Genomic DNA, 27,030 nt, shown 5'->3' with positions numbered 1-27,030 from the left:
GAGGACTTGTGCTGTTCATATGTTAGAACAGTTAGCAGGAGGATAAATATTTATAGGAGTATAATGAGATGTGAGTTTATAATATACTGATCTTATTAGGAAACAGCGACGAGGCTTCTTTAGTTATTATTATTATTATTATTATTATTATTATTATTATTATTATTCAGAAGATGAACCTTATTCTTATGGAACAAGCCCACCAAAGGGGCCACTGACCTGAAACTCAAGCTTCCAAAGATTATGGTGCTCACTAGGAAAGAAGAGTTACCACATATTAAAAAGAAAAAATAAACTAATAAATTAACAAATAGATAAAAACGTATTAAAATGTTAGGAGAATAGCATTATGGTCAGCCTCAAAGAGTCATAGTTCTGAAAACTTTTGATATGAATGATGATAGAGTGGAACATATACATAGCGTTGAGTCACGTGATATACATTCATACATGACCATCACGGATCACCTGCTCGTTCACTGTCTGGTGGAACAATGACTCTCGACTATAAATGGCAGATAATGACACAAGGCATTTAGGCTTGATAGCCCACAAGGCCAGGCCTGATACAACATCCTACTGGCAACCGTTTGTGATGGAGGCTTTCCTTGAAGTTCTTTATTCCTATCAAGAGACCTCAAGGTACGTGTCAGTGAGAAACTTACTTTATTCCTGTCAAGAAACCTCAAGGTACATATCAGTGAGAATCTTTCTGTAATCCTATCAAGAAACCTCAAGGTACATATCAGTGAGAATCTTTCTGTAATCCTATCAAGAAACCTCAAGTTTAATATCAGTGAGAATCTTTCTGTAATCCTATCAAGAAACCTCAAGGTACATATCAGTGAGAATCTTTCTGTAATCCTATCAAGAAACCTCAAGGTACATATCAGTGAGAATCTTTCTGTAATCCTATCAAGAAACCTCAAGGTACATATCAGTGAGAATCTTTCTGTGTTCTTCTCAAGAAACCTCAAGTTTAATGTCAGTGAGAATCTTTCTTTATTCCTATCAAGGAACCTCAAGACACATCTCAGTGAGAATCTGTCTTTATTCCCATCAAGAAACCTCAAGTTAAATTTCAATGAGAATCTTTCTGTGTTCCTATCAAGAATCCTAAACCAAACGTGAGAATCTTATTGGAAATCCTCATGAATTTCATGAAGACATTGGAAGCCTATGAAATGTGGGTGTATTGCAATATTGAAGCCATGAATCATTCATAGAGTGAAGACATCTGTTCTACCTCTTTGGACTTCCTATGAAATATTAAAGATAGGGAGAATATATTTTATTCATTCAATAAGGGTAATAGAATTCTTATTGAATGTGAAGCAGTTATTATGGAACAAGTTATACAGTGTATGCTAATGTAGATTTTATTTTCAGTGATAGATCTTCAGTTGACGAGAATCCAATCAACAGAATGTTTTCGTTCTGAAAAATGTCCCGAATACTCTGCTCTATAAGAAGCAATATTCTGATGACAATGCAGATTTAAGTTTTATTATTAAATATACTTTTATTTATTTATTTATTTTTTAATGTTTCCTGAGAAAACTAAAGTTGAAATATTTCCAAAGTCTCATCTGGGCAGAGTGGAGATTTTATGGCAGAAATATCATCAAATTTTCAATTTACTGCCCATAAGAATCCAATTCCATTATGAGGTCAAAAAAACATAAAAAAAGGGTCATTCTATGTTGACCCAATTAACTCCTCTAATCCCCAGGTCCTAAAAACAGATGGACTAATTAAAATGATTAGATTTTCCAGCAATAATGATCACCATTTCTCAGGACACCTTGGGACCTGCTGACTGGTAGCGTTATACCAATCATTCTCTTTCTTCGAGGAGACCACTTCTTCATCTTTTATGTAGGATTCCAGCCTCTCCAGACATCCATCTTGGAATATTAATCGTTACAGAGAAGATGTTTCCTTTTTACTATTTTTATTTCATTTTTTTTTTTTTTTTTTTTGGAGATGACAGTTCATGTTATTGATGGAGTTGCTAGGGAAAGTCTGATATTGGTGCTCTCTCTCTCTCTCTCTCTCTCTCTCTCTCTCTCTCTCTCTCTCTCTCTCTCTCTCTCTCTCTCTGTTATTGATGGAGTTGCTATGGAGAGTCTGATATTGGTGCTCTCTCTCTCTCTCTCTCTCTCTCTCTCTCTCTCTCTCTCTCTCTCTCTCTCTCTCTCTCTCTCTAGTTATACACACATCTGTATATGTAAACAGCGAGGAACTAATACAATTACTGTGAGTGCGTGTGTACGTGTGTGTATGTGTGTATATAAAGTGTAGACTATTTCCCAACACCCAAATCCATCTTCGCCCAATCCCAGGCAAATATACACACACAAAATATACACTTGTATCTCGTCCTTTTTATCACGTGTGGGCGGGGCGGGGTGGGGGGGGTGATATGACGCTGAATAATGATAAAATATTCAGCACTTACCTAGCCGGCGTTTCCATAACACCTCTATTTCTCCCAACGCAGTTAAGTGAACTTGCCTCTCTCTCTCTCTCTCTCTCTCTCTCTCTCTCTCTCTCTCTCTCTCTCTCTCTCTCTCTCTAAGCTGTCGTAAGTATTTTTACTTTCTTCATAATTTTTATCTACATACACATTCTCATAAGCAAATCATATCTCCTTTGAGTATTCCTCTCTCTCTCTCTCTCTCTCTCTCTCTCTCTCTCTCTCTCTCTCTCTCTCTCTCTCTCTCTCTCTCAACCATGTCATCTGAATATATAGCCCATTCGAGATTCTTGGAATAATATTTGAATTAATAGAGAAATTGATCTCTTCTAGAAATATTGAAAATTAACAATAAAGAAATTATAACAAAAATTAAAGGGATTTCTGTGTAAATTGTCTTGAATGAGCAAATGTATTGCTTACTTCATTTTGTTAAGAAAATCATGCATAAGGTATTAAGATAATACTGTAAATAAAAAGCTTTTTTGGAGGTAATTTGACTACAAATTATCTTGACGAATTATATATATATATATATTGTGTGTATATATATATATATATATATATATATATATATATATATATATATATATTATATATATATAAGCAGTGTTCCTCTCTCTCTCTCTCTCTCTCTCTCTCTCTCTCTCTCTCTCTCTCTCTCTCTCTCTCTCAACCTTACACCTTCGCCATCAGATGCCTTCTATACACCAATCCTCTCTTGAGAAAAAATAACTCCTTGACTTTCTCTCTCTCTCTCTCTCTCTCTCTCTCTCTCTCTCTCTCTCTCTCTCTCTCTCTCTCTCTCTCTCTCTCAGATCGATGGCTGAGACAAGGAGTGGATGACCGAAAGCTGGTCCACTCGGAAATGTCTGTCACCCGTTTACAAGTGAGACGGGACTTGTTCACCTGCCGAGTGTTTTCAAGGGGGGCGAGTGAGGACTCTCTCTCTCTCTCTCTCTCTCTCTCTCTCTCTCTCTCTCTCTCTCTCTCTCTCTCTCTCTTCTTCTTCTTCTTCTTCTTCTTCTTCTTCTTCTTCTAACCTTCCTTTCCTTCCTTGTCCTATTCCTCTCTCTCTCTCTCTCTCTCTCTCTCTCTCTCTCTCTCTCTCTCTCTCTCTCTCTCTCTCTCTCCCAAAATTCTTCATTCTTCTAACCTATTTCGTCTCTCTCCCGTTCCCCTTTATTCTTCTTCTTCTTCTTCTTCTTCTTCTTCTTCTTCTTCTTCTTCTTCTGCCTCTAATCCGTATTCTCGCTCCTCCCTCACAATAATCCCCCTGCCTTTAAAATAAAAAAAAAAATGCGGTTCTCCCCATTTCCACCTTTTATTCGCGTCCTCCTGTACCACGCTTTCATTCCCGTTTTTGCCTCTCCCCTTCTTTATCATCTTCTGCCAATTAAATGTTCATTTTTGTGTCCATTTTCTTATTTCTGTTGTTCATGACTTATATTTTTTACTGATTGGAAGTCTGACACAATTTCTCCCTTTTGAGTTTTCTGTCAAAGGAAACTATTGCGACTGCTTTGTCTGTCCGCCCTCAAATCTTAAAAACTACTGAGGCTAGAGGGCTGCAAATTGGTATGTTGATCATCCACCCTCCAATCATCAAACATGCCAAATTGCAGCCCTCTATCCTCAGTAGTTTTTATTTGATTTAAGGTTAATGTTACCCATAATCGTGCGTCTGGCAACTATATAGGCCATGCCACCACCGGTCCCTGGTTAAAGATTCACGGGCGCCGCGGCTCATACAGCATTATACCGAAAGATAGATCTATTTTCGGTGGCCTTGATTATACGCTGTACAGAAAACTCGGTTGCGCATTTTTTACTAGTTTTATTTATTGGTTTAGGTTTTTAATTCTGAAAATATTCCTTGTATCATCTGTGAATATTAAGCAGTCCAGTTTGGTTTATCTTATTGACATTTAAATGAGAATCCACTGAATATTTTTTATAGAGCCTAATATTGCAACCATATCAATGAATGCTTATTAAAAATAATTGAAATTTGTCTATAATGTCTTCATATATTAGTGAGGCTTCAAAGCAGTTATCAGAAGTCGATTCAAAATATCTAATTGTTTTTTTAAGCATATGAATGATATTTTTAGACGCTTCCGATGTATTTGAATTATGAAATTTAATTTGTATAATATTCACGGTTCATTTCTTAACAAAATACAGTTGTATTATGGCCTCTATATTTTTGTAAATGAAATTTGTCTTTCATATTGTAAAGAGTGAAATTCACTTATCATAAATCGTAAATGATTTTTTATGACTGAATATTTTTACGTTTCTTTCATACAAATAATTTCATTGTTAATGTTCATTCAATAGAGAGCCTCTAATGTATATTGAATAAGGAAGTCTGTCAAAAGATTCGAATTTTTATAATATTATTATATATATACATTATGCTCTAATTTTGTTTCTTCTCAAATAAAAACAAGTAAAAAAATGCGCCCCAGTTTCTTCGGCGCAATGGAGTTTTCTGTACAGCCGCTACAGCGTAAACTCAAGGCCGCCGAAAATAGATCTATCTTTCGGTGGTCTCGGTATAATGCTGTAGGAGCCACGGCCCTTGAAACTTTAACCACGGCCCGGTGGTGGCATGGCCTATATCGTTACCAAACCACGGTTATTGGTGACTTTAATCTGAAATAAAATCAAAACTACTGAAGCTAGAGGGCTGCAATTTGGTATGTTTGATGATTGGAGGGTGGATGATCAACATACCAATTTGCAGCCCTCTAGCCTCAGCAGTTTTTAAGATCTGGGGGCGGACAGAAAAAGTGCGGACGGACATACAAAGCCGGCACAATAGTTTTCTATTACAGAAACCTAAAATTCCAATTGCATTATTGCAGTTTTTAATCTTGCAACTCTCAAATAATGGTGGTCACCCGTCAAAATAGGAGATTGTTCCTTTTCTTAAAATTAGAATATTTTACATTGAAAACCATCATTAATTCATATTGTATTTTCAATCAACACAACCCACTTCATTGTTATAGGTTGTAAGTGTTCTAATTCTCTTCTTAAAACAAAAATATTCAGCATTAAAAACTCCATTATTTCATGAGTTTTTAAACACCAGAACCCACCTCATTATCATGGGTTGGAAATCTTCCTTTTCACAAACCCTAGTTGCAACCCCTTTCGTTCCTTTTACTGTACCTCCGTTCATATTCTTAGGTTCCACCTTCTTCTAACGATTGATTGATAGTGCAACTGCTTTGAGGTTTTCCTCCTGTTAAACCTTTCAAACCTTTTACTCTCAATTTCAGTTCCAGCGCTGAATGACCTCATAGGGTCCCAGTGCTTGGCCTGTGGCCTAGATTCTATATTCAGTTAAATGTAATTCTTTTTCACAAGTACTGGTGAAGATTTTAACTATCAAAATAGAAATGTTTTTCTTATCTTAAAACAAAAAATTATTTAACCTTTTTTTCCCCCTTGTCATCCGAGAGACAAAATTGTTTCCATTGATCGAAACTGGAAGTATTTGTGGGGTAGGGAGAAGGGGGGGGGCACATCGCCCTTCTAAGGAGGACTCTGAGAAAATCGATAGATGGAAAGAGAGAGACTGACTCTCTCTCTCTCTCTCTCTCTCTCTCTCTCTCTCTCTCTCTCTCTCTCTCTCTCTGTTTGTGTAATTCCTTTGTGCTATATAATAATTCAGGTCCTGGGTTTGTAAACGACTTATTTTTATAGTCTGAACAGTACTGGTGTTCCTTGTTGTGACTTATTTCCATGTGTTGTGCACACATACACACACACACACACACACACACACACGCATACACACACAGAGTGAGAGAAAGAAAGAGTGAGGGAGAGTGAGAGGGAGAGGAATTGAGAGAGAGTGGAGGGGTTGTTAGGGAGGAGAAAGAGGGCGAAAAGTGAGAGAGAGAGAGAGAGAGAGAGAGAGAGAGAGAGAGAGAGAGAGAGAGAGAGAGAGAGAGAGTGAGTGAGTGAGTGAGAGAGAGAGAGAGAGAGAGAGAGAGAGAGTGAGTGAGTGAGTGAGTGAGTGAGTGAGTGAGAGGAAGAGGAAGTGTGTGAGAGAGAGAGAGAGAGAGATAGAGTGAGTGAGTGAGTGAGAGGAAGAGGAAGTGAGAGAGAGAGAGAGTGGAGGGGTGTTAGGAAAAATAGGGAAAAGTATGTTAGAGAGAGAGAGAGTGAGATGAAGTGGCAGAGAGAGAGAGAGAGAAGAGTGGAGGGGGTGTTACGGAGGAGGAAGAGGGAAAAAGTGAGGGAGAGTTGGAGAGAGAGAGAGAGAGAAAGTTTATCGGTTGTCATTCAGAGTTATCCCGGACAGCTCCGTGTTGGTCAGCTAGTATACACAGATTTATATGTATACCTTATACATATATATATATATATAGGCTTCGAGTGTATAACATCACCAATCCTATGCCCTCTTTGTACTCAATCTACAAACCCACCAGAGTCGATTACCAACCAGGTACATAATTCTCTGCCCAGGTCAATCGACCTACATGTACCCAGATCCCATTTGCATATGTCCGGTCTCTGAAGCATTTCCCGTCTGGCACCTGAATATGACAGAGATACGACGCGAATTCGTTTGAAAGAGAATTCCTGCACTTTAATCTATCCCTATAAAAGCTGGCTGGGTTATTTATGGGTGAGATGACGTTGCTACGGATTGGATATCACTGCAATCTGTACAGAGCAATGGCCTGGCTCTTATCTGTGGAACTATGTCTCAAGAGAGGATGTCGTACAGTTGGAACTAATACTTCAGAAGTTCAAGCGAAGATGCAATGCATTACTGTACTAAATACTATTCTTCTTGCAGTTTAGTACATTTTTATCTATTTATCTCTTTATTAATATTTTTGTTTCTTTTTGATAAGTGTTATCTCTTCCTTCTGTATTTCCCTTTACTTCCTCTTAGTTCTTCCTGATGAACACCATATTTTGTGGAAGTTTGAATTTCAAGTCAGTGGCCCCTTTGGTGGGCTTGTTCCATATGAATAGGTTTCATCTTCTGAATAATAATAATAATAATAATAAAATATAACAAATATGACATCAGTTTGAAAGAGAATGCCTACATTTAACCCTCTTCACTATAGAAGCTGACAGAGTTATTTAGTTATTTATGAGTGAAATGACGTCACGGCATATCGGTATATTATTGCAGCTGGCACACGGGAAGCCAAATGAGAAGTCAATAGGAACCTTGTTAGTCAGTTAATGCTATTGACGCCGTGAGTATGTGAGTACTACGTAAATGTACAGTGTGATTTATGATAGCAAGGGGAGAGAGAGAGAGAGAGAGAGAGAGAGAGAGAGAGAGAGAGAGAGAGAGAGAGAGAGAGAGAGAGGCCAGGCTCGACGACGGCAAATCTAAATGTAATTTTGACTACTATTTGACCATCGTTCTAACACAGAAAAATAAAAATTAAAGTTCATTGTGTTTTAATATATATATATATATATGTGTGTGTGTGTGTGTGTGTGTGTGCTAAAAAAAACATTAGATTGAATAAACAAAACATCTCCCCTTGCAACCCCCACCCCCACCCCCGGACCGCCACTTACTTCGGCCATCCCATCAGGCCAAAGAAAAGAGCAGAACAAGTGGACTTCCCTTTTCACGCCCACACGCGGGTGGAAGTAGGCCTTGATGGGCGTGAATACGTGATGGCCCCGGTACCCGAATGGGAACCAGGGCCGTTGTTGAGGCAATTAGGGCGGAATGACCACGTGTGTACTCCGAGGTCCGAGGGGCGTGGGAATGGTGTGATGGAATTTTCGTGTGGGGGGTTGGTTAGCCGTGGGCGTGGCGATTTTAAATGGTGGGCGTGGCAGTGTTAAACAGATCTTGACCAACTGATATACATGAATATCAAAGTCATATTTATGATTATCCCGTGAGAATTACTTCTTCTACCAGATCCTATAGTTTCTCCTTACCATCAACAATCACTGCTGTGTCTTATTCCCAGGGATATAATGGGTATCAATAACTTAATCAGATATTTATTCCCGTAATTTTGAGACGGAAATTAGTGGAAATTCTTTTTATTTATAAGAGAAACAGCCATTTGAGAAAACTAATAGCTTAAAGTGTTCAGAATCTAGATTTCTAGAGGCGTAACCTAAGCCTTCCTAGATTTCTAGTGGCGAGGTCATTCCTCTTTAGATTTCTAGATTTCTCTAGGTTGAATCTGAAGACTCGATTCTTAAGAATGTCTTTCTTGTTGAATATTTTACTTTCAACTTTTTCTCTTTGTTCTTTCAAACCTGTTTCCAATTTTATTCTGTCTGTAACCTTTTATTGATCCTTTTCTCTTTTAATCTTCCCTCTCCAATTATTTCAGTCTCTTTTCCTCCATTTTTCGGCCTCGCAAATAAAACCGAAGAGAAATCCACTGGTGGTTTCCGGGAAATGACTGAACATGTCCCACCATAATTGAAATTTGAGGATAACATCCCAGAAATCATGTTGATTTTTAGGCGTTCATTTATTTGCCAAAATCTATTGACTGACTTTATCCATTCGGGGAACAGAATTTGTAAAAGTATATAATGTTTTTTTTATCAGATCTGTAGGGAACTTGTTCCTTTTACCCCATAGGGGGTTAGTGCCGTCAGCTGCAGCACCTTTCGTTCCTTTTACTGCACCTCCTTTCATATTCTCTTTCTTCCACCTTCTTGCTTTCCTGAACCCTTTCCTAACAATTGATTGATAGTGCAACTGCTTTGAGGTTTTCCTCCTGTTACACCTTTCAGACCTTTTACTGTCAGTTTCCGTTTCAGCTCTGAGTGACCTCATAGGTCCCAGTGCTTTGACCTTTGGCCTAAATTCTATATTCAGTTCAATTCTTTGTGTATTTCCCTTTACTTCCTCTTACTTCTTCCTAATGAACATCTTAATATTCTTTGGAAGCTTCAATTTCACGTCAGTGGCCCCTTTGGTGGGCTTCTTGTTCCACATGAATAGGGTTCATCTACTGAATAATAATAATAATAATAATAATAATATATAATAGAATCATTATTCTTCACTTACTGAAAGTAATATTCAGAGAGAGAGAGAGGGGGGGGGGCGTTTTGCTTACGAAAACCACAACGGATTAGTTTCCCCTCGAAATCAGAGGGTCCATTGTGAGGAAGCGTTGTTCCTCCATATTGGATTACCAATTATGAATTAACAAGAATTTGATATTGGAATCTCTGGGCAAATGATGGTGTGTAAGGAACAGTATAAGATATATATATATATATATATATATATATATATATATATATATATATATATATATATATATATATATATATATATACATGTATATATATCTTTCTTAATTTTCCGTTCATTCAGATATTCATGTGGGGTGGGGTTGCAAGCCCCACGACCTCTTTCTTTACTAGATTCAAGGCAGTCCAATCGACTCGCCAAACATTCATCCATCCGATTTATAAAAGCTCAGGCCTTATGCTGGTGAGGTGAAATGGCTAGCCACTGATCGACTTGGAATATATATATATATATATATATATATATATATATATATATATATATATATATATATATATATATATATATATATATATATATATATATATATATATATATATATCATTACACCTAGCCTGTCTGTTCAAGTACAATATACCTCAAAAGTTACCTACAAGTCATTCTCACCCAGCACCAGCTTACTGCTCCACCCAGCCCTAAACACCCAGTTTTAATAGCGGAAGTATCTACGTAACTCCCTTTCTAAGTTCCTGAATCAAGTCTGTGGAGACCTGAGGTCAGGAAAACACAACAGGGGAAGAGGAAAAAGAGATTCGAAGATCACCTCGGGTAACTTTGGAAATAAAGCGCCGAGACACACTTGCACAAGTTGGAAAACAGTGGCAGATGTGTCCGGGAAAACTTTGGTGGGAGTGTTCCAGCGTGGTGGGCCCAAAAAAGAGAGAAGACTGTGTCATCTAGGGAAACAGAGCAGGGCATAAACTGTGGACCGTAAAAGCCGGAAGGCCACTGGGTCTGGAATTTAGAGTTGTGGCCCGTTTGAGACCTGGCCTGGAATAGGTTTGGCCTGTGTCTTACTGGTTGATGTAGCTTGAATGGTTGGTGCCTGGTTGGTTTTCTGTAAAAGAAAGCTACTGTACCGTCTTTGTCTGTCCGTCTGCGCTTTTTCAGTCCGGCTGCAGATCTTAAAAACTACTGAGGCTAGAGGGCTGCAAATTGGTATGTTGATCATCCACCCTCCAATCATCAGACATACCAAATTGCAGCCCTCTAGCCTCAATAGCTTTTATTTTATTTAAGATTAAATTTAGCCATGATCGTGCGTCTGGCGACGCTATAGGACAGGCCACGACCAGGCCGTGGGTGAAAATTTCATGGGCCGCGGCTCATACAGCATTGTACTCTGTACAGAAAACTCGATTGCGCCGTTTCTTCGGCGCATTTTTTACTTGTTTATATTGTCGCGTAGTGGACCAGTATTCAAGGGAATTCAGGAACTCGATTTCATGAATAGAAGTAAAATGTTTATTTTCTTTATATTTTTGAAACACGTTCGTATCTTACCTTTAATTATTCCTTTACTGTTTACTAAATAACGTATGACTTTTAAATCGATTGGAATTTAGGCATCTACAAGACCCAATATTGTTTCTTGAAAGACTTCTGCAAATTTTTTTTTTTACAGGCTAATTTTTTTTTTTTTTTTTCATGTCATGCGTTTTTTTGCTTTTATGACCGTGAATTTTGTCTTAATTTTTGTGATAAATTTGGTAAATTCTGTTTTATCATGCATGCATGCAAATTATATAAATTATATATATATATATATATATATATATATATATATATATATATATATATATATATATATATATATATTAAAAAATCTGAGAGGATCTGATTTTGTTTGTCGTCCCCTGGGCGACAGTAGGAAAGACATGACACAGCCACCCACCCCCTGCAAACCGGTTTGTCCGCCCCGAGTGGGGGCAGGGTAGGTAAGGGAATGGGAGGGTAGGAGAAACATCCACCCTCCTCCCGCAAACCTGTTTATCCGCCTTCGGTAGGGGATCGGGAGGGTAGAAGAGACAGCAGCCCCGGGTTCCAGCGCAAGTAGCGCGCACCAACAAGCTCGTATAGCCTGTATATATTGTGTGCGTGTAAATTGCTAATCAGTTTGCTATAAAGAGGGTATCTAAATATTCAAAGTTTGCAGACAACGTCTTACAGTTTAAGAGTTCCCGTAATGCCCTTGAACCTGGGTAGAACATTTCCTCCCAAAAAAATAAATAAATAAATAAATAAATAGATGATGAGGCCAGCAGATTGGCCCATTTGAATAAATGACCCAGTTACAAGTTTAGATTACGGAGGCGTTGTACCTAATCCTCTCTCGCTCCTCGACCTGCCAAATTAATTAGATCCCTAAAGAATAAAAAAAAAATTAAACGAAAAAAATCTTGTAAAGATGTCGTAGGCAAAGAACTTTCCCGAGATGCGCCGCCGTTTACCCCAAGACACTGCGGTTATGAGACTTAAGCAAGTAAAAATATGCGCCGAAGTTTCTTCGGCGCAGTCGAGTTTTCTGTACAGCGTATTATGTCTCTGGTGGCCTGTGTTGTTGCGGTGACAGATGCACGATCATGGCTAACTTTAAACCTTAAATAAAATAAAAAATTATTGAGGCTAGAGGGCTGCAATTTGGTATGTTTGATGATTGGAGATGGATGATCAACATACCAGTTTGCAGCCCTCTAGCCTCGGTAGTTTTAAAGATCTGAGTGCGGACAGAAAAAGTGCGGACGGACAAACAAAACCACCTCTATAATAGTTTTCTTGTACAGAAAACTAAAAAGAAGAAGAAGAAGAAGAAGTTGATGACGAAAGTTAAGGAATTGTTTACAGGGAGCGTTCTCTGCAACGTCTCTGAGACCCAACCAGGAATGAAGGACCTCCGTAAACACACCTCAGTTTTCCCCGTGAATTTGAAAACCCACGACACTAATTCCCTTCTGCAGGAGGCAACGCAATTCACAATCGTTGGGAGATGTTGTTTCTTCCGTTTGTTGTTGGTCGTTTAGCGCAACTCGGGACGAAAGACGTGACTGGAAGTTGTTTCGCCGAGGAAATGGGAACATGGCTGCCGTCTCCCAAAAGACGAAATGTACGCATATTCGCGGATACTTGTATGTATATTATTTCTCTGGATGTTAGTGTTCGTATGTAGTAAAACTTATACTGAAACATCCCCGTGAGGCGGTGCACTGTAGGCATTGCTTAAGGTTCTTCGCGGCGTCCCTTCGGTCCCTAGCTGCAACCCCTTTCATTCCTTTTACTGTACCTCCGTTCATATTCTCATAGGTCCCAGCGCTTGGTCCTTGGCCTAAATTCTATGTTCTGTTCTAAACTGAAAAATCCCCACATACCTTGATTGGTTTTTTAACGTTTTTTTTATATGCAAAACGGATACGACCATTTAGCCTTAAATTCTATTTTATTGCATATTTTAGGTAATGAATTCGTGAGCCATAGTTATTCTGGCTATTCTGCCTTCAAAACAGCAACAATAACTACTATCATCACTACTTCTAATGCATTAGTGATAGTAATACTATCACTGTTTCCTCCAGACACCAAAACAAAACCAAAGCAATCTCTTCGGTTCGTTTTGGGGGCGTCGGGAATTCTGGTCTCATTATTGAGATGTCATGGCACGCTGGTGAGCTTTCCTCGCTTGCTACTTAAGTGGCTGACACTTAATAACACTTAGCACCACTTTGCACTTTCTTCTTGTGATTGGGATTTCGAAGGGGATAGTTTCCGTGAGAGAGAGAGAGAGAGAGAGAGAGAGAGAGAGAGAGAGATTGAGGCAGAGTAAGAGAGAGATTGAGGCAGAGTAAGAGAGAGAGAGAGAGAAAGATGGAGAGAGAGATTGAGCGAGAGAAAGATCTGTCTGCCCTCAAATCTTCAAAACTGCTGAGGCTAGAGGGCTGCAAATTGGCATGTTGATCACCCACCCTCCAGTCATCAAACATATCAAATTGCAGCCCTCTAGCCTCTTCAGTAGTTTTAATTTGATTTAAGGTTAAGAGAGAGAGAGAGAGAGGTACCCATCCTATCAAACTGATACCAGCCATGTTAATTAAGTAAGGCCTTAATCCCTATGTAGCTGACCACCTACCCTCCCCCCCAAACTTCCCTAAACACCGTCATTATGTATTCAAAGGCCCGAGAATCACACGAATTATACATCTCTCATACATGTACCATTCGCGTTTTATGCCCGCCTCACCCAGCGCGTCCAGGTATTATCTCTCAGCCGCCCCTCTCAGAACCGAGAACCATTACGATTATGGCGTGGATCAAAGTCGTTACTGACCTGCCCAAAACTGACAGTCTAATGCTGTGTGTGAACCAACAACATTGTGTGCGAGCCAACTCACTGGTTAGGGAGGTATCAAAGTTTCCCAATTCGTCAACCTCCCCACGTCCGCCCGTTCGAGCGGCTGTCGTTCACTCCCATTCACTCGCTGATTGGTCCAGACTCGATTAGCTATGGGGTTATTCACGCGCATTCAACGGGAAGCCTCGGTTATTCATCCCGTCATTATCCGGGACTGTTGTATATGATGTTCTGTTCTGGAGAGGGGTGCCTCAGGGAGGTATGTTCTGACCCTCTGTGTCTCTGAGGTCAGCGGCTGGATTGATGTACTCGTTTCTGTGATGGATTCCAGAATCTTTTGGAGGAAGGGATTGATAGATTTTGTATCTCTCTCTCTCTCTCTCTCTCTCTCTCTCTCTCTCTCTCTCTCTCTCTCTCTCTCTCTCTCTCTCTCTCTCCAGAGAATTTCAATTATTTAATTTACTTCCATTGAATAGAAGATAGTTTGAGAAAACTGAAACCTCACAAGTCCCTGTTTCACTCTCTCTCTATCTGTCTGTCAATCTCTATTTATATCTTCCATTGAATCTGTATTTCAGAAAACTAAAACCACACAAGTACTTGTTCACTCATATATATATATATATATATATATATATATATATATATATATATATATATATATATATATATATATATATATATATATATCTCCTAAAAAATCATAATAATAATGATAACTCATTAACAGACCGCAAGAAATCATTAGACTTCAGCCGCGGGAGTCCATTCAGAACCCTTTATGCTTCGAATAAGGTTTGACCAGTTTAGTCTTCAACAGCTGACGTGAATCTTCAGATCCCGGATAAAATCGTGAGATCCGCTGAATCTTTAATCCCAGATCTTAGTATTAATCTCTGGCAGCGGCGTTCAATTAGCCCAGTGGGCTTGTTTTAGAAATATTTTTTTATAATTTACCTTTCTTTTGTTAGGTTTTGTCACTTTCCTACTATTAAGTTTTGTTCTTCCAAGTTTTGTTCCAGAGTTTCAAACTGGAAGCTAATGAATTTTTTAGTATGTTAAATTTCATTTTTTTAAAATCTGATTTTTTTGGTTTTCTGTAAGAGAAAACTATTGTGCCGGCTTTGTCTGTCCGTCCGCACTTTTTCTGTCCGCCGTCGGATCTTGAAAACTACTGAGGCTAGAGGGCTGCAAATTGGTATGTTGACCATCCACCCTCCAATCATCAAACATACCAAATTGCAGCCCTCTAGCCTCGGTAGTTTTTATTTTATGTAAGGTTAGCCATGGCTCGTGCGTCTGGCACGCCATAGGTGCCAACAACACAGGCCACCACCGGGCCGTGGGTGAAAGTTTCATGGGCCGCGGCTGAGAGTTAGAAAACTCGATCGCGCAGAAGAAACTTTGGCGCATTTTTTGCTTGTTTAAATTGTTTGTGTGTTATTTAATGGTTACATAATATATTGTGGGGATTTAGTGTACTTTAACTTATTGTAGGGAAAATATTTGATGATCGGATATAGCTTATATCACTGACTTATATCTCTAAGAAAATTTCAGTCTTGATAATCAAACCCAGTTTTTTTGACATCAAGTCAGAAACAGAAAACTCCTAGTTCATGCATGTTAAAATTAACAATATATATATTACCCTGTTCACTGTCAATAGTGTATTTTATCGAATCGCCAAAACTCAGAAATTGTGTGATATCTTTTATGAATATTGATATTACCCTCAGTTCCATAAACTTGAAGAATATTCCTTTTCATCACAGTGAAATTACTGTGGTTGCCATATTTTGCATGATTCATTAACTTATGTTCACCTTTCTTTAAATGGGGCGTTAGCGTCAAATTTCATAAATTATAATTACGTTTTCATCATGTTCGATTAAAACGAATTAATTTTCATCATTAGATTAAAACGAATTACATTATGGTCGATCAGAACGAATTACATTTTCTCCGAGTTTCATGAATCCGCAATATATAATATCCTTTGCAGTGGAATTAAGTAGGTAACATTAAAATGATCATTCGTCTTGCAAATAACACACATTTTCATATTCTAAAACTATTGGGTAGTTGCATGGTAGCTCAGTTGGGTTCCTCTGGGCACCAAAGAATCGTTGGCAGACCCGGAACTACTAGACGAGAACGAGGTCTCTTCATGAATTCTGAAACTGTTTCCTCCAACCTTCAGTCCAAATCAACAGCGTGTCCTCGAAGCTCTGTAAAACAATGAGAGCACTTCATCCCCTTAAATAAAGCAGACCTATATTTCCTCTCACTCTCTCTTTTCTCCCCCTCCCCCCCGTACCCCACCCCCTCCTAAAACAAGTTCCACGAATCAATATCGCATTTATCTCTACGAGACCCGAACGCGTAACACATTTCCCCAGTTCCCATTCAAAACGAACGTACACACATCTCTCTCTCTCTCTCTCTCTCTCTCTCTCTCTCTCTCTCTCTCTCTCTCTCTCTCTCTCTCGTTAAGCCTGCAAAACACCCCCCTGCCTTTCAATTACAGGTCCGTTACGCCTGCACGTTGACTGCTGCAATAGCAATCCTCTCTGCCATCGTGGGAAAACCTAAAAAATAAAAAAAAAAAAATCACCCAAAAAAACATTCACAAACATAAACATTTGCTTTACGTCCGAATCACGCAGTGTTTGGCAACACTCGATATTATAGATTATCCGTCGGTGACCGGGAATACAATTTGACATTTGGCCTTAATTGAATATTTGATAGCCCCTCCGCATCGCGGCGGGGGAAAAAAGATATGGACGGATAATAGGTTCTGCATTAAATGGTTGTCTTTGGTGAATTGTGTGGCGTGATTTAGTTTGTTGTTATTATTATTATTATTATTATTATTATTATTATTATTATTATTATTATTATTATTTAGTACCCATTTTATTGGGTTATTCTCTGTGAAGAAAAACCATATAATAATAATAATAATAATAATAATAATAATAATAATAATAATATATAAGCAATTCACAATGTCGAGATAATAATAGTAATAAGATAATGAAAAAATAATGATAGTAATAAAAATTATAGCAGAAAAATAATAATAATATTTATAAGAACAGAAATAATAATAATAATAATAATAATAATAATAATAATAATAATAATAATAATAATAATAATATAAGAAATTCACAATGTGGAGAATCAATTTTTGGAAATTAAAAATCCCCAATTATATAATTATGGCTTTTTAACTTGAAATAATAATTATAATAATAATAATAATAATAATAATAATAATAATAATAATAATAATAATAATAATAATAATAATAATAATAAATAAACCTTAATAATAATAATAATCTACGATCATAATAATAAATAAACATTCTCCCAGACGTATTCATACCTCACAAACTATTCTCCTCTCTCTACGCTCTCTCTCTCTCTCTCTCTCTCTCTCTCTCTCACGAGGCTTCATACACTGGCATTTTCCACACACCCCCTCCCACACCTCCACCCCCGCATCTCACGTCACATTCCCAGACCTGGTGTGGATTTTATGCCTTCCTATGAGCGTGTGTTACGAAGAGGCAAAATCCCATCTGCATAAGAAGATTGACGATCTGCTGGCGACATTTCGCTTGGGCCGAGAACAAACGTCGTCTCTGGGGATTAGACTGAACTGGGGGATGATACAGGTGGTTGGTGGTTTGTGTGTGTGTGTGTGTATGTATGTTATTTATGTATGTGTGTGTATGTATGTATGTAAATATATTTTTTATATGGTGGGCTTGTTCAAAACCCATTCTGTGTAAATGGGGTTCATCTTCTGAATAATAATAATAATAATAATAATAATAATAATAATAATTTAATAATAATAATAATAATGATAATATTTTTGGAAGCTTGAATTTCAAGTCAGTGGCCCCTTTGGTGGGCTTGTTCCATATAAATAGGGTTCGTCTTCTTAATAATAATAATAATAATAATAGTCAAGAAGAAATTGGTCTTTCATTTCGTAGCTTTAGTTCATGGGGCGTCGCATAAAAAAGGTGAATTGAGAACTATAAAGAGGCATAATTTGTCTTTTATATTGACACGCATTTTGGGACACGCCACTTTATCAACACTAAAAAAAGTAACATTTGAAAAACTTAGTTGAAAAATTTTAGCAAAATTGTCGAAAATATAGAAATAATTTAATATAATACTTTTGTTAGAAAGCTACAGTTTTATTTTTAAATTATATCTGTGTGTATTACACCTGTTTGTATGTATGCATGCATGCATGTATGTATGTATGTATGTATATATAATATATTTACATACATACTGTATTACATACATACATACACATATACATTTATATACACATGTATGTATGTATGTATGTATATATACACACATACATACATTTGCATATATAGATATGTAATGTATACATATTTGTATGTATATGTATACACAGCTTAAAAAAACCCTTTACCTCGAGAAACCAAACTTTTCAAACAGAGCACCGTCTTGAATTCGAATGAACTTGACGAAACGTTCAGGCGATGTATAAAAATGATACGTATGAATAACATTCATCTGGACTTTGAAAGGGGTCTCATTATCTACAGCGAAATAAATAAGGGGGAAAAAACCATTAGGTTTGTAAAAGGGGGAGCTTAAAAAAGCCACTCCAATTAGAAAGAAGTAAATGCTGTTTGTGTAAAGTTTGGACTTTTTTTTTTTTTTTAGTTGTACGGGGCTGTGCAGAGATTTAAAATGGGGAGAGAGAGTGAGGAGATTAGGAAATGATGAAGTAGGTTTTAATCATTCTCTGCTTTGCAGATGAAGAAAATTAGAGAATGTTGAAGTTTTAATCATTCTCTGAGATAAGAAAATGAGAGAGAGAGAGAGAAATAACCGAATTTGCATATTTTCTTTGTGATATATTTATGTAATGGGTTAAAAGAGTTCTCTTTATACACACACACACACACACACACACACACACACACACACACACATATATATATATATATATATATATATATATATATATATATATATATATATATATATATATATATATATATATATATATATAAATGCATATATTTATAATATATTTATATATATATGTATACACATATATTATATATATATTATATATTATATGTATATGTATACATGTATGTATAAATATATTATATATATGTATGTATGTATGTATGTATATATATATAATTTCTCACAGCTACACTAAAATGTAAATCATAGATTATGCAAACATCATGAATTCCTCATACAGTTTTCATCGCATATAAATGAAATTCAGGCCCCATGAACAATGGCGCCTCACAGTGAAATATAGTTTAGTAAAAATTTAATTCGCAGATCGCTCAAAATTATTATATCCCAGCAAAATTATTGGGAGGTTAAACTGGCATTGAAATGCAAAGCAAATATCCTACAATTTGAGAATTATTATGCAGTATGAAAAATACTTTATTCGACGGATCTGGTGTTATATATCGCAGTTGAATTTAAAGCCTGTATTTAGATTTCTCATTCTTCTAGCCAAGATGTCTTTATTTTATATTGACTAAAATGTCTTCTCTAACTTCTTGTCCCTAGATGCTTCAACCCCTTTCGTTCCTTTTACTGTACCTCCGTTCATATTCTCTTTCTTCCATCTGACTTTCCTCGACCCTCTCCTAACAGTTGATTCATAGTGCAACTGCTTTGAGGTTTTAATCCTGTTACACTTCTCAAACTTTTTACTGTCAGTTTCCGTTTAAACTTCTTGAAATAGAGATGAAATTGGGTCTTAACTTACAAATAGAAGACTAAGTCAAGACCGCAGGTTTGTTAGCTATGAAAATTACAAATAGATTAAAAATATTTGTCATTTTGCGATATATGTCTTGCAAATACTAAGATATATTTCACAGGTAAAGATTTCAAAATTGGATCCTTCGGGTGAAATATGTCTTAAACGTTGAAAGAAGTCTATTTTACAAGTATATTTTATATTACTGTTAAATGATTCAACGTATGGTACCGCCATATGAATTATGTAGCACGCTTGAATATGTATAATCAGCATATGAATTATGTAACAAATAAATGTAATGTATATTTCAAAGGCTGTTCACGTCTCTCAGTTGATTCGTGTATAATTCACCAAATTCCTCTATGTATATTTGTTATAGTATATCGCCTCGTAATTTATCAAGTTCCTCAGTGTATATTTGTTATATCAAAATATATCACCTCGTAAAATACCATTTCCTCAGTGTATATTTGTTATATCAAAATATATCGCCTCGTAACGTACCAAGTTCCACAGTGTATATTTGTTATAGTATATCACCTCGTAATTTACCAAGTTCCTCAGCGTATATTTGTTATATCAAAATATATCACCAACATGATTATATCTCGCTGTTTTATCATTAATTTACCAAAAACGTATCATAACTAAAATAAAACCACTTGTTTTTCGAGAGTAAATTGTGATCACGGTTCAGGCAAATTGTACCTAACAGGTTGATCAGGTAAATTTAGCTGATAAACTGTTATAATCTCATAGCTAAATCTAATATTGATGATAAATTGTATTTTTGGTTCAACTCTTCAAGGTTCAAAGTTAAAACTGGTTCGGGTCAGAAGTTAATGACAAAATGTCACTCTGTGAAATCACAATGTTGTATTGGTAGACTCGCTACTTAAACCATTTTTGTCTATCTCAGTTCCCCTTCTTTTATTGAAGTGGGCACTTATAGAAGTGTACTGAAAATAAATGATGATGAAAAGAATATTTTTATTTTAATAATAGAAGTCTCTATGTTTTTTGTATTTATGGTAGTCAGTGATGTAAGGATTCATATAAGCAACTAAGTATTGAGGGTGATTGTGTTTTTAATCTTGCTGCCTACCTATCTATTTATCTATACATCTAGATAGATAGATAGATAGATACAAATACAGTTACCAACTGTCTATCCATCCACCTATCTATTTATCCATTTGTCTATCCATATAGACAGATAGATAGCCTCCTTGTCGTCAGTGTAGAAACCCCGGACACGACACCAAACAATCCGAAGGGGAATGCTACTGTTGCTACTTACACCACTACTCCTGAAGGCACCCACCTGGTAATTCCCGTAGCCGAGGTGATCGCAGGGGCACCGGCACTGCTTCAGATGGGTCTCGAGCTCCGGGGGCAGCGTGCCCACCGACTCCCGCGAGCCCCTCATCTCGCGCCATTCCTCGAAATCCCGAAGGTCGCAGTGGCTGGCGTGGTGGCTGCGAAGTCCTCCCACGCCTCCGCCTCCTCCTCCTCCTCCTCCTCCTCCTCCTCCGTCGTAACACTCCGGCCGCAGGAGATCGTCTCTCAGCTCGCCCTGGGAGGAGGAGGACGACTGCGGAGGGGGAGGCGGAGGTGGAGGGGTGTGGTGGAGGTGGTGGATGTGGTGTTGGTGGTACGAGGGGTGGGAGGATGAGGATGAGGGCGGGTGATGCCGCATGTCACCCCCCGGCGCGCCCCTCACTTCGGGGTGGATGTCGGGCAAGGGTCCCAAGTCCGTCCGGACGTGGCACTCGTCCGTCGTCGGGTAGCCGCAGCTCGTGGGGGGCATGGGGTGGTGGAGGGGCCCCACGCCCCCGCCCCCGCCGTAATCACAGGTGGCACTGACTGGACACTCGCTGCAGGATCCGCCCACGTAGGCCGCGCGCTCGCTCTCCGGCCGGTACGAAGAGGACTGGGAGCTTGGGTATGGTTGCTGCTGCTGCTGCGACGCCGGGTAGCCGGTGGTGGCGTAGTCCCCCACTACCCTGGTGGGAGGATGGGGCATGTACCCCTCTGTGGAGTAGACCCCCGAGGGGGCATGGGTACTGATGGACTTATTGGTGATCTGGTAGTTGGGATGCGTGATGCCATAGGTGAGGGTAGCCGTCGGAGGGTATGCGACCCCTCCTCCCCCTCCTACCCTCCTCCTCCGCAGTGGTTGGGCGTGCACTCCTGGCGGCTCCCTAGGGCCGTCGTCGTCGAGCCCGGCGGAACCACGTCCGACCCGTAGTCGATTCGGGTCTGGCCCGGGAAGTCCCTGGCGGAGGGCGGCGTGTAGCCGTGGAAGTCCACCACCGTCTCTTGGATGTTGGAGAAAGGATGACTCCTGGAGAAGTGGCACCGAATGTCACCATTGGCCCATTCCATGGTTGCGTATGGAAGGGGCCCCTCTCTCCGCCCCCTCTCTCCTCCTCCTCCTCCTCCCCCTCCTCCTCCTCCTCCTCCTCCTCCTCCCCCTCCTCCTCCTCTCCTCGACTCACTCCTCTTCCCCCTTCGGATGCCAGCTAGCAGCGGCAGCGGCGGCGGCGGTGGTGGCGGTGGTGGTGGTGGTGGTGCCTACTTCTCCACTATGCCAGGGAATTGGCACTCTCTCTCTTCTCTCTCTCTCTCTCTCTCTCTCTCACTCTCTCTCTCTCTCTCTCTCTCTCTCTATCACTCCTGGCTCTTCATAGGTGGCACTCGGTCATAACTTAATGACGGGGAGGAGGGAGGTGATGGTGATGATGGTGGTGCGAAGGGAGGAGGAAGAGGAGGAGGAGGAGGAGGAGGAGGAGGAGGAGGAGGAGGAGGAGGAGGATGAACTGACGAGGGAGGAAATGGTGGTGACGACGTTGGTGGTGATTGTGAAGGAGATGAAATGGTGATGGCGATGACGGAATGTGTGTGTGTCCAGAATCCAGTCAATCAGTGAGAAGTCTTATGATGATGATGATGATGACCTCTCTCTCTCTCTCTCTCTCTCTCTCTCTCTCTCTCTCTCTCTCTCTCTCACATCTTCTTCTTCTTCACCAAATGATCGAAATTCCGAGGTCACATGATGACGTTTTCCAGGCCGTGTCGTCCCTCCATGGCAAGAATCATCCAGCCCTCAGCATGGAGGAAGAAGAAGAAGAGTTTCCACACACGAAAGTAAAGAGGTCATGTATGCTGGGTGGATTCGATTATTTCTTCTGTTCTCCCTCTTCTTCTTCTTGTTCTTCTTCTTCTTCTTTTTTTTCTTTACACGTAGGACATGCACGGACACACACGCCTTCGTCCACAGTTTGACCGAAACTGACTTAGCTTCTTGCACACGGAGCCAGCCACTGCCACCGATGCCTGGCGCTCCTCGGCAAGAAGCGTACTTTCCACCGAGTGCCACGGGCTTCGACGGGCACTTGAGGACTGACCTGCGACTGGGATGACCCAGGGGCACTTTTCTGAGTGCCTAAGGACCCCGGAAATGACCCGGGAGATGGGCACGGGGCATTAAAAGGCGAGATAATTAAACCTCTTACGCCTGGCAGGTCAGACTCAGTTCTGGTGGGTTGGAATTCATGCGCAGTTGGGGGACTTGTGGAAGCCGGTTGAGAGAGAAAGAGAGGGAGAGACAGAGACAGGGAGAGAGAGAGAGAGAGAGAGAGAGAGGGAGAGATGTTGGTAGGACGTTCCTCTAGTTATGCTATTAACTCTCTCTCTCTCTCTCTCTCTCTCTCTCATCTCACGGGCAATCAGATGAAGCAGCTCCACACATCAGTGTATGTGCATGAATCCTTTAGGTCCTCATAGTTCCAGGCGTTTTAATATCTCTCTCTCTCTCTCTCTCTCTCTCTCTCTCTCTCTCTCTCTCTCTCTCTCTCTCTCTCTGATACAAAACCTCCCTGCTGGCCATCTTAATAGTTAAGCATCGGGGGATGGATGTTGTGTGTGATATAATCCCTCTCTCTCTCTCTCTCTCTCTCTCTCTCTCTCTCTCTCTCTCTCTCTCTCTCTCTCTTCCATATACCCCCATTCCATTCATTCCCCCTCCCATTCATCTTCACCCATCCATTATTCCATTCCCCCCTCCCCAAAATACTCGTCTAATGACCCCACATACATATTCCGTCAATAATATTTGCCATGATTCCTTCGCATATGTGTGTACTCTCTCTCTCTCTCTCTCTCTCTCTCTCTCTCTCTCTCTCTCTCTCTCTCTCTCTCTTTCCCCTTGACACACATTCGCGAGGTAAATGTGTGTCAGCATTTAGGGTACGGACCCCAGACATGGCTTGGGGAAGTTAGTTAATATAAGCATTTATTATTGTGTTTGGGTCTCCGTCTTCTTCTTCTTCTTCTTCTTCTTCTTCTTTTTCTTCTTCTTCTTCTTCTTCTTCTTCTTCTTCTTCTTCCTCTTCTGTCCAGGAATACATTTTGAGAGAGAGAGAGAGAGAGAAATAGCAGGGAAAGCAGGAAGTGGGCATCAGAAAGGAAGAGAGAGAGAAGTGGGCAGGAACTGGGCAGAAAGGAATACATTTTGAGAGAGAGAGAGAGAGAGAGAGAAATAACAGGGAAAGCAGGAACTGGGCATTAGAAAGGAATACATTTTGAGAGAGAGAGAGAGAGAAATAGAAAGCAGGAAGTGGGCATTAGAAAGCATTTGAGGAAAAAGCAGGAAGTGGGCATTAGAAAGGAATACATTTTGAGAGAGAGAGAGAGAGAGAGAGAGAGAGAGAAATAGCAGGGAAATTAGAAAGGAGAGAGAAGAGAGAGAGAACTGGGCATTAGAAAGGAATACATTTTGAGAGAGAGAGAGAGAGAGAGAGAGAGAGAGAGAGAGGAAAAGCAGGAACTGGGCATTTTGAGAGAGAGAGAGAAAGGAATACAGATTTGAGAGAGAGAGAGAGAGGAAATGGGCAGGAACTTTAGAAAGGAATACATTTTGAGCAGGAACTGGGCATTAGAAAGGAATACATTTTGAGAGAGAGAGAGAGAGAGAGAGAGAAATAGCAGGGAAAGCAGGAACTGGGCATTAGAAAGGAATACATTTTGAGAGAGAGAGAGAGAGAAATAGCAGGGAAAGCAGGAACTGGGCATTAGAAAGGAATACATTTTGAGAGAGAGAGAGAGAGAGAGAGAGAGCAGGAAAAGCAGAAACTGGGCATTAGAAAGGAATACATTTTGAGAGAGAGTGAGAGAGAGCAGGGAAAGCAGGAATTGGGCATCAGAAAGGAATACATTTTGAGAGAGAGAGAGAGAGAGAGAGAAATTACACTATACGTGAATCGACAATGATTACCTTCACTCACCTTTAAATTTCAGTCATTTAAGTCTTCGCTTTTTTGTCACAACATGATCGTTGGTTTTATTTTTCACAACATGATCGTCACTCCACATATGTAGCACACGCTTCTTTTATGTTGTCACTGTTCCAGCCTCTTATATCCCTAACCACTGCCTTGTTTGTTTGTTTCTTTGCATAACTGATTTCCTTGTGGACTCTGCTTGTGAATTAAATACTTGTAAATTAAACCTTTGAATCAATGACCAAATTGTAAATTAAACCTTTGTAAATGACCAGACTAAAAAACCTGACCAGACTGTATATTATGAAACTCTTGGAAGTGGAATGACCAGACTGTAAATTGAACCTTTGTAAGTGAAATGACCAGACTGTATATTATGAAACTCTTGGAAGTGGAATGACCAGACTGTAAATTGAACCTTTGTAAGTGAAATGACCAGACTGTAAATGAAACGCTTGTAAGTGGAATGATCAGACAGTAAATTAAATCTTTGTAAATGAAATGACCAGACTGTAAATTAAATGCTTGTAAGTGGAATGACCAGACACTAAATTAAACCTTTGTAAATGAAATGACCAGACTGTAAATGAAACGCTTGTAAGTGAAATGACCAGACTGTGGAATGACCAGACTGTAAAACACTTAAATGCTTAAATAACAGTTGTGGAAATGACCAGACTGTAAATTAAACGCTTGTAAGTGGAATGACCAGACTGTAAATTAAACGCTTGTAAGTGGAATGACCAGACTGTAAATTAAACGCTTGTAAGTGGAATGACCAGACTGTAAGTGAAATGACCAGACTGTAAATTCAATGCTTTTTAAGTGAAATGACCAGAATGTAACCGCTTGTAACCAGACTGTAAATTGAACGCTTGTAAGTGAAATAACCAGACTGTAATTAAATGCTTGTAATGAAATGACCAGACTGTAAATCAAATGTTTGTAAGTGAAATGACCAGACTGTAAATCAAATGTTTGTAAGTGAAATGACCAGACTGTAAATTAAACGCAGCCCTCTGTAAATTGTTATTAACTAACAACTCTGGACCAGACTTCAAAAACGCTTGTAGCTTGATAAAAAATTGCTTGTGTGGAGTCCCTGTTAAACGCTTGCGCTGATAAGCGACTGTAAATGAAACTACAATTTTAAATAGAATACCAACTGCAAAAATGTTGATAAACTGCCCTTTATCAGATGTGGACCACTGAAAAAAACTTGGTGGAGTCCTGTTATTGGATGCATTTTAAATAGATACCAAGCAAAAGTGGATAAAACTTGATGAAATGTATCGTCATTTAGCGAGAAAAACTTGATAAAAGGTATTGTCATTTAGCGAGTAAAACCTGATAAACGGTATTGTAATTTGGCGAGTAAAACTTGATAAAAGGTATTGTCATTTAGCGAGTAAAACTTGATGAAACATATCGTCATTTAGAGAGTATAACTGGATGAAACGCATTGTCATTTAGCAAGTAAAACTTGATGAAACGTATTTTCATTTAGCGAGAAAAACTTGATGAAACGTATTTTCATTTAGCGAGAAAAACTTGATGAAACGTATTTTCATTTAGCGAGAAAAACTTGATGAAACATTTTCATTTAGGTAGTAAAATTTGATGAAAAGTATCGTCATTTAGCGAGTACAACTTGATGAAGCGTATCGTCATTTAGCGAGTAAAATTTGATGAAACGTATCGTCATTTAACGAGTAAAACTTGATGAAACGTGTCGTCATTTAACGAGTAAAACTTGATGAAACGTATCGTCATTTAGCGAGTAAAACTTGATGAAACGTATCGTCATTTAGCGAGTAAAACTTGATGAAACATATCGTCATTTAGCGAGTAAAACTTGATGAAACGTATCGTCATTTAACGAGTAAAACTTGATGAAACGTATCGTCATTTAGCGAGTAAAACTTGATGAAACGTATCGTCATTTAACGAGTAAAACTTGATGAAACATATCGTCATTTAACGAGTAAAACTTGATGAAATATATCGTCATTTAGCGAGTAA

At 39.0% G+C, this 27,030-nt stretch overlaps 2 protein-coding genes across 2 annotated transcripts in view; one reads left to right on the top strand and one right to left on the bottom strand.

Moving 5' to 3' along the window:
* LOC136856423 (dipeptidase 1-like) overlaps positions 1-22,509 on the bottom strand; it is a 295,422-nt gene extending 272,913 nt beyond the window's left edge. Inside the window, exon 1 of the mRNA XM_067134286.1 lies at positions 21,048-22,509. Within this exon, the coding sequence (XP_066990387.1) occupies positions 21,048-21,749 (702 nt within the window). The 5' untranslated portion in view covers positions 21,750-22,509. The remainder of the gene's footprint in view (positions 1-21,047) is intronic.
* The window catches only part of LOC136856258 (nucleolin-like), a 49,389-nt gene continuing 44,796 nt past the window's right edge, over positions 22,438-27,030 (top strand). Inside the window, exon 1 of the mRNA XM_067133951.1 lies at positions 22,438-22,604. Coding sequence (XP_066990052.1) covers positions 22,438-22,604 — 167 coding nt within the window. The remainder of the gene's footprint in view (positions 22,605-27,030) is intronic.

This window comes from Macrobrachium rosenbergii, chromosome 35 (genome assembly GCF_040412425.1).
Source record: "Macrobrachium rosenbergii isolate ZJJX-2024 chromosome 35, ASM4041242v1, whole genome shotgun sequence".
Lineage (NCBI taxonomy): Eukaryota > Metazoa > Arthropoda > Malacostraca > Decapoda > Palaemonidae > Macrobrachium > Macrobrachium rosenbergii.
This window is presented reverse-complemented; position numbering and strand designations above follow the sequence as displayed.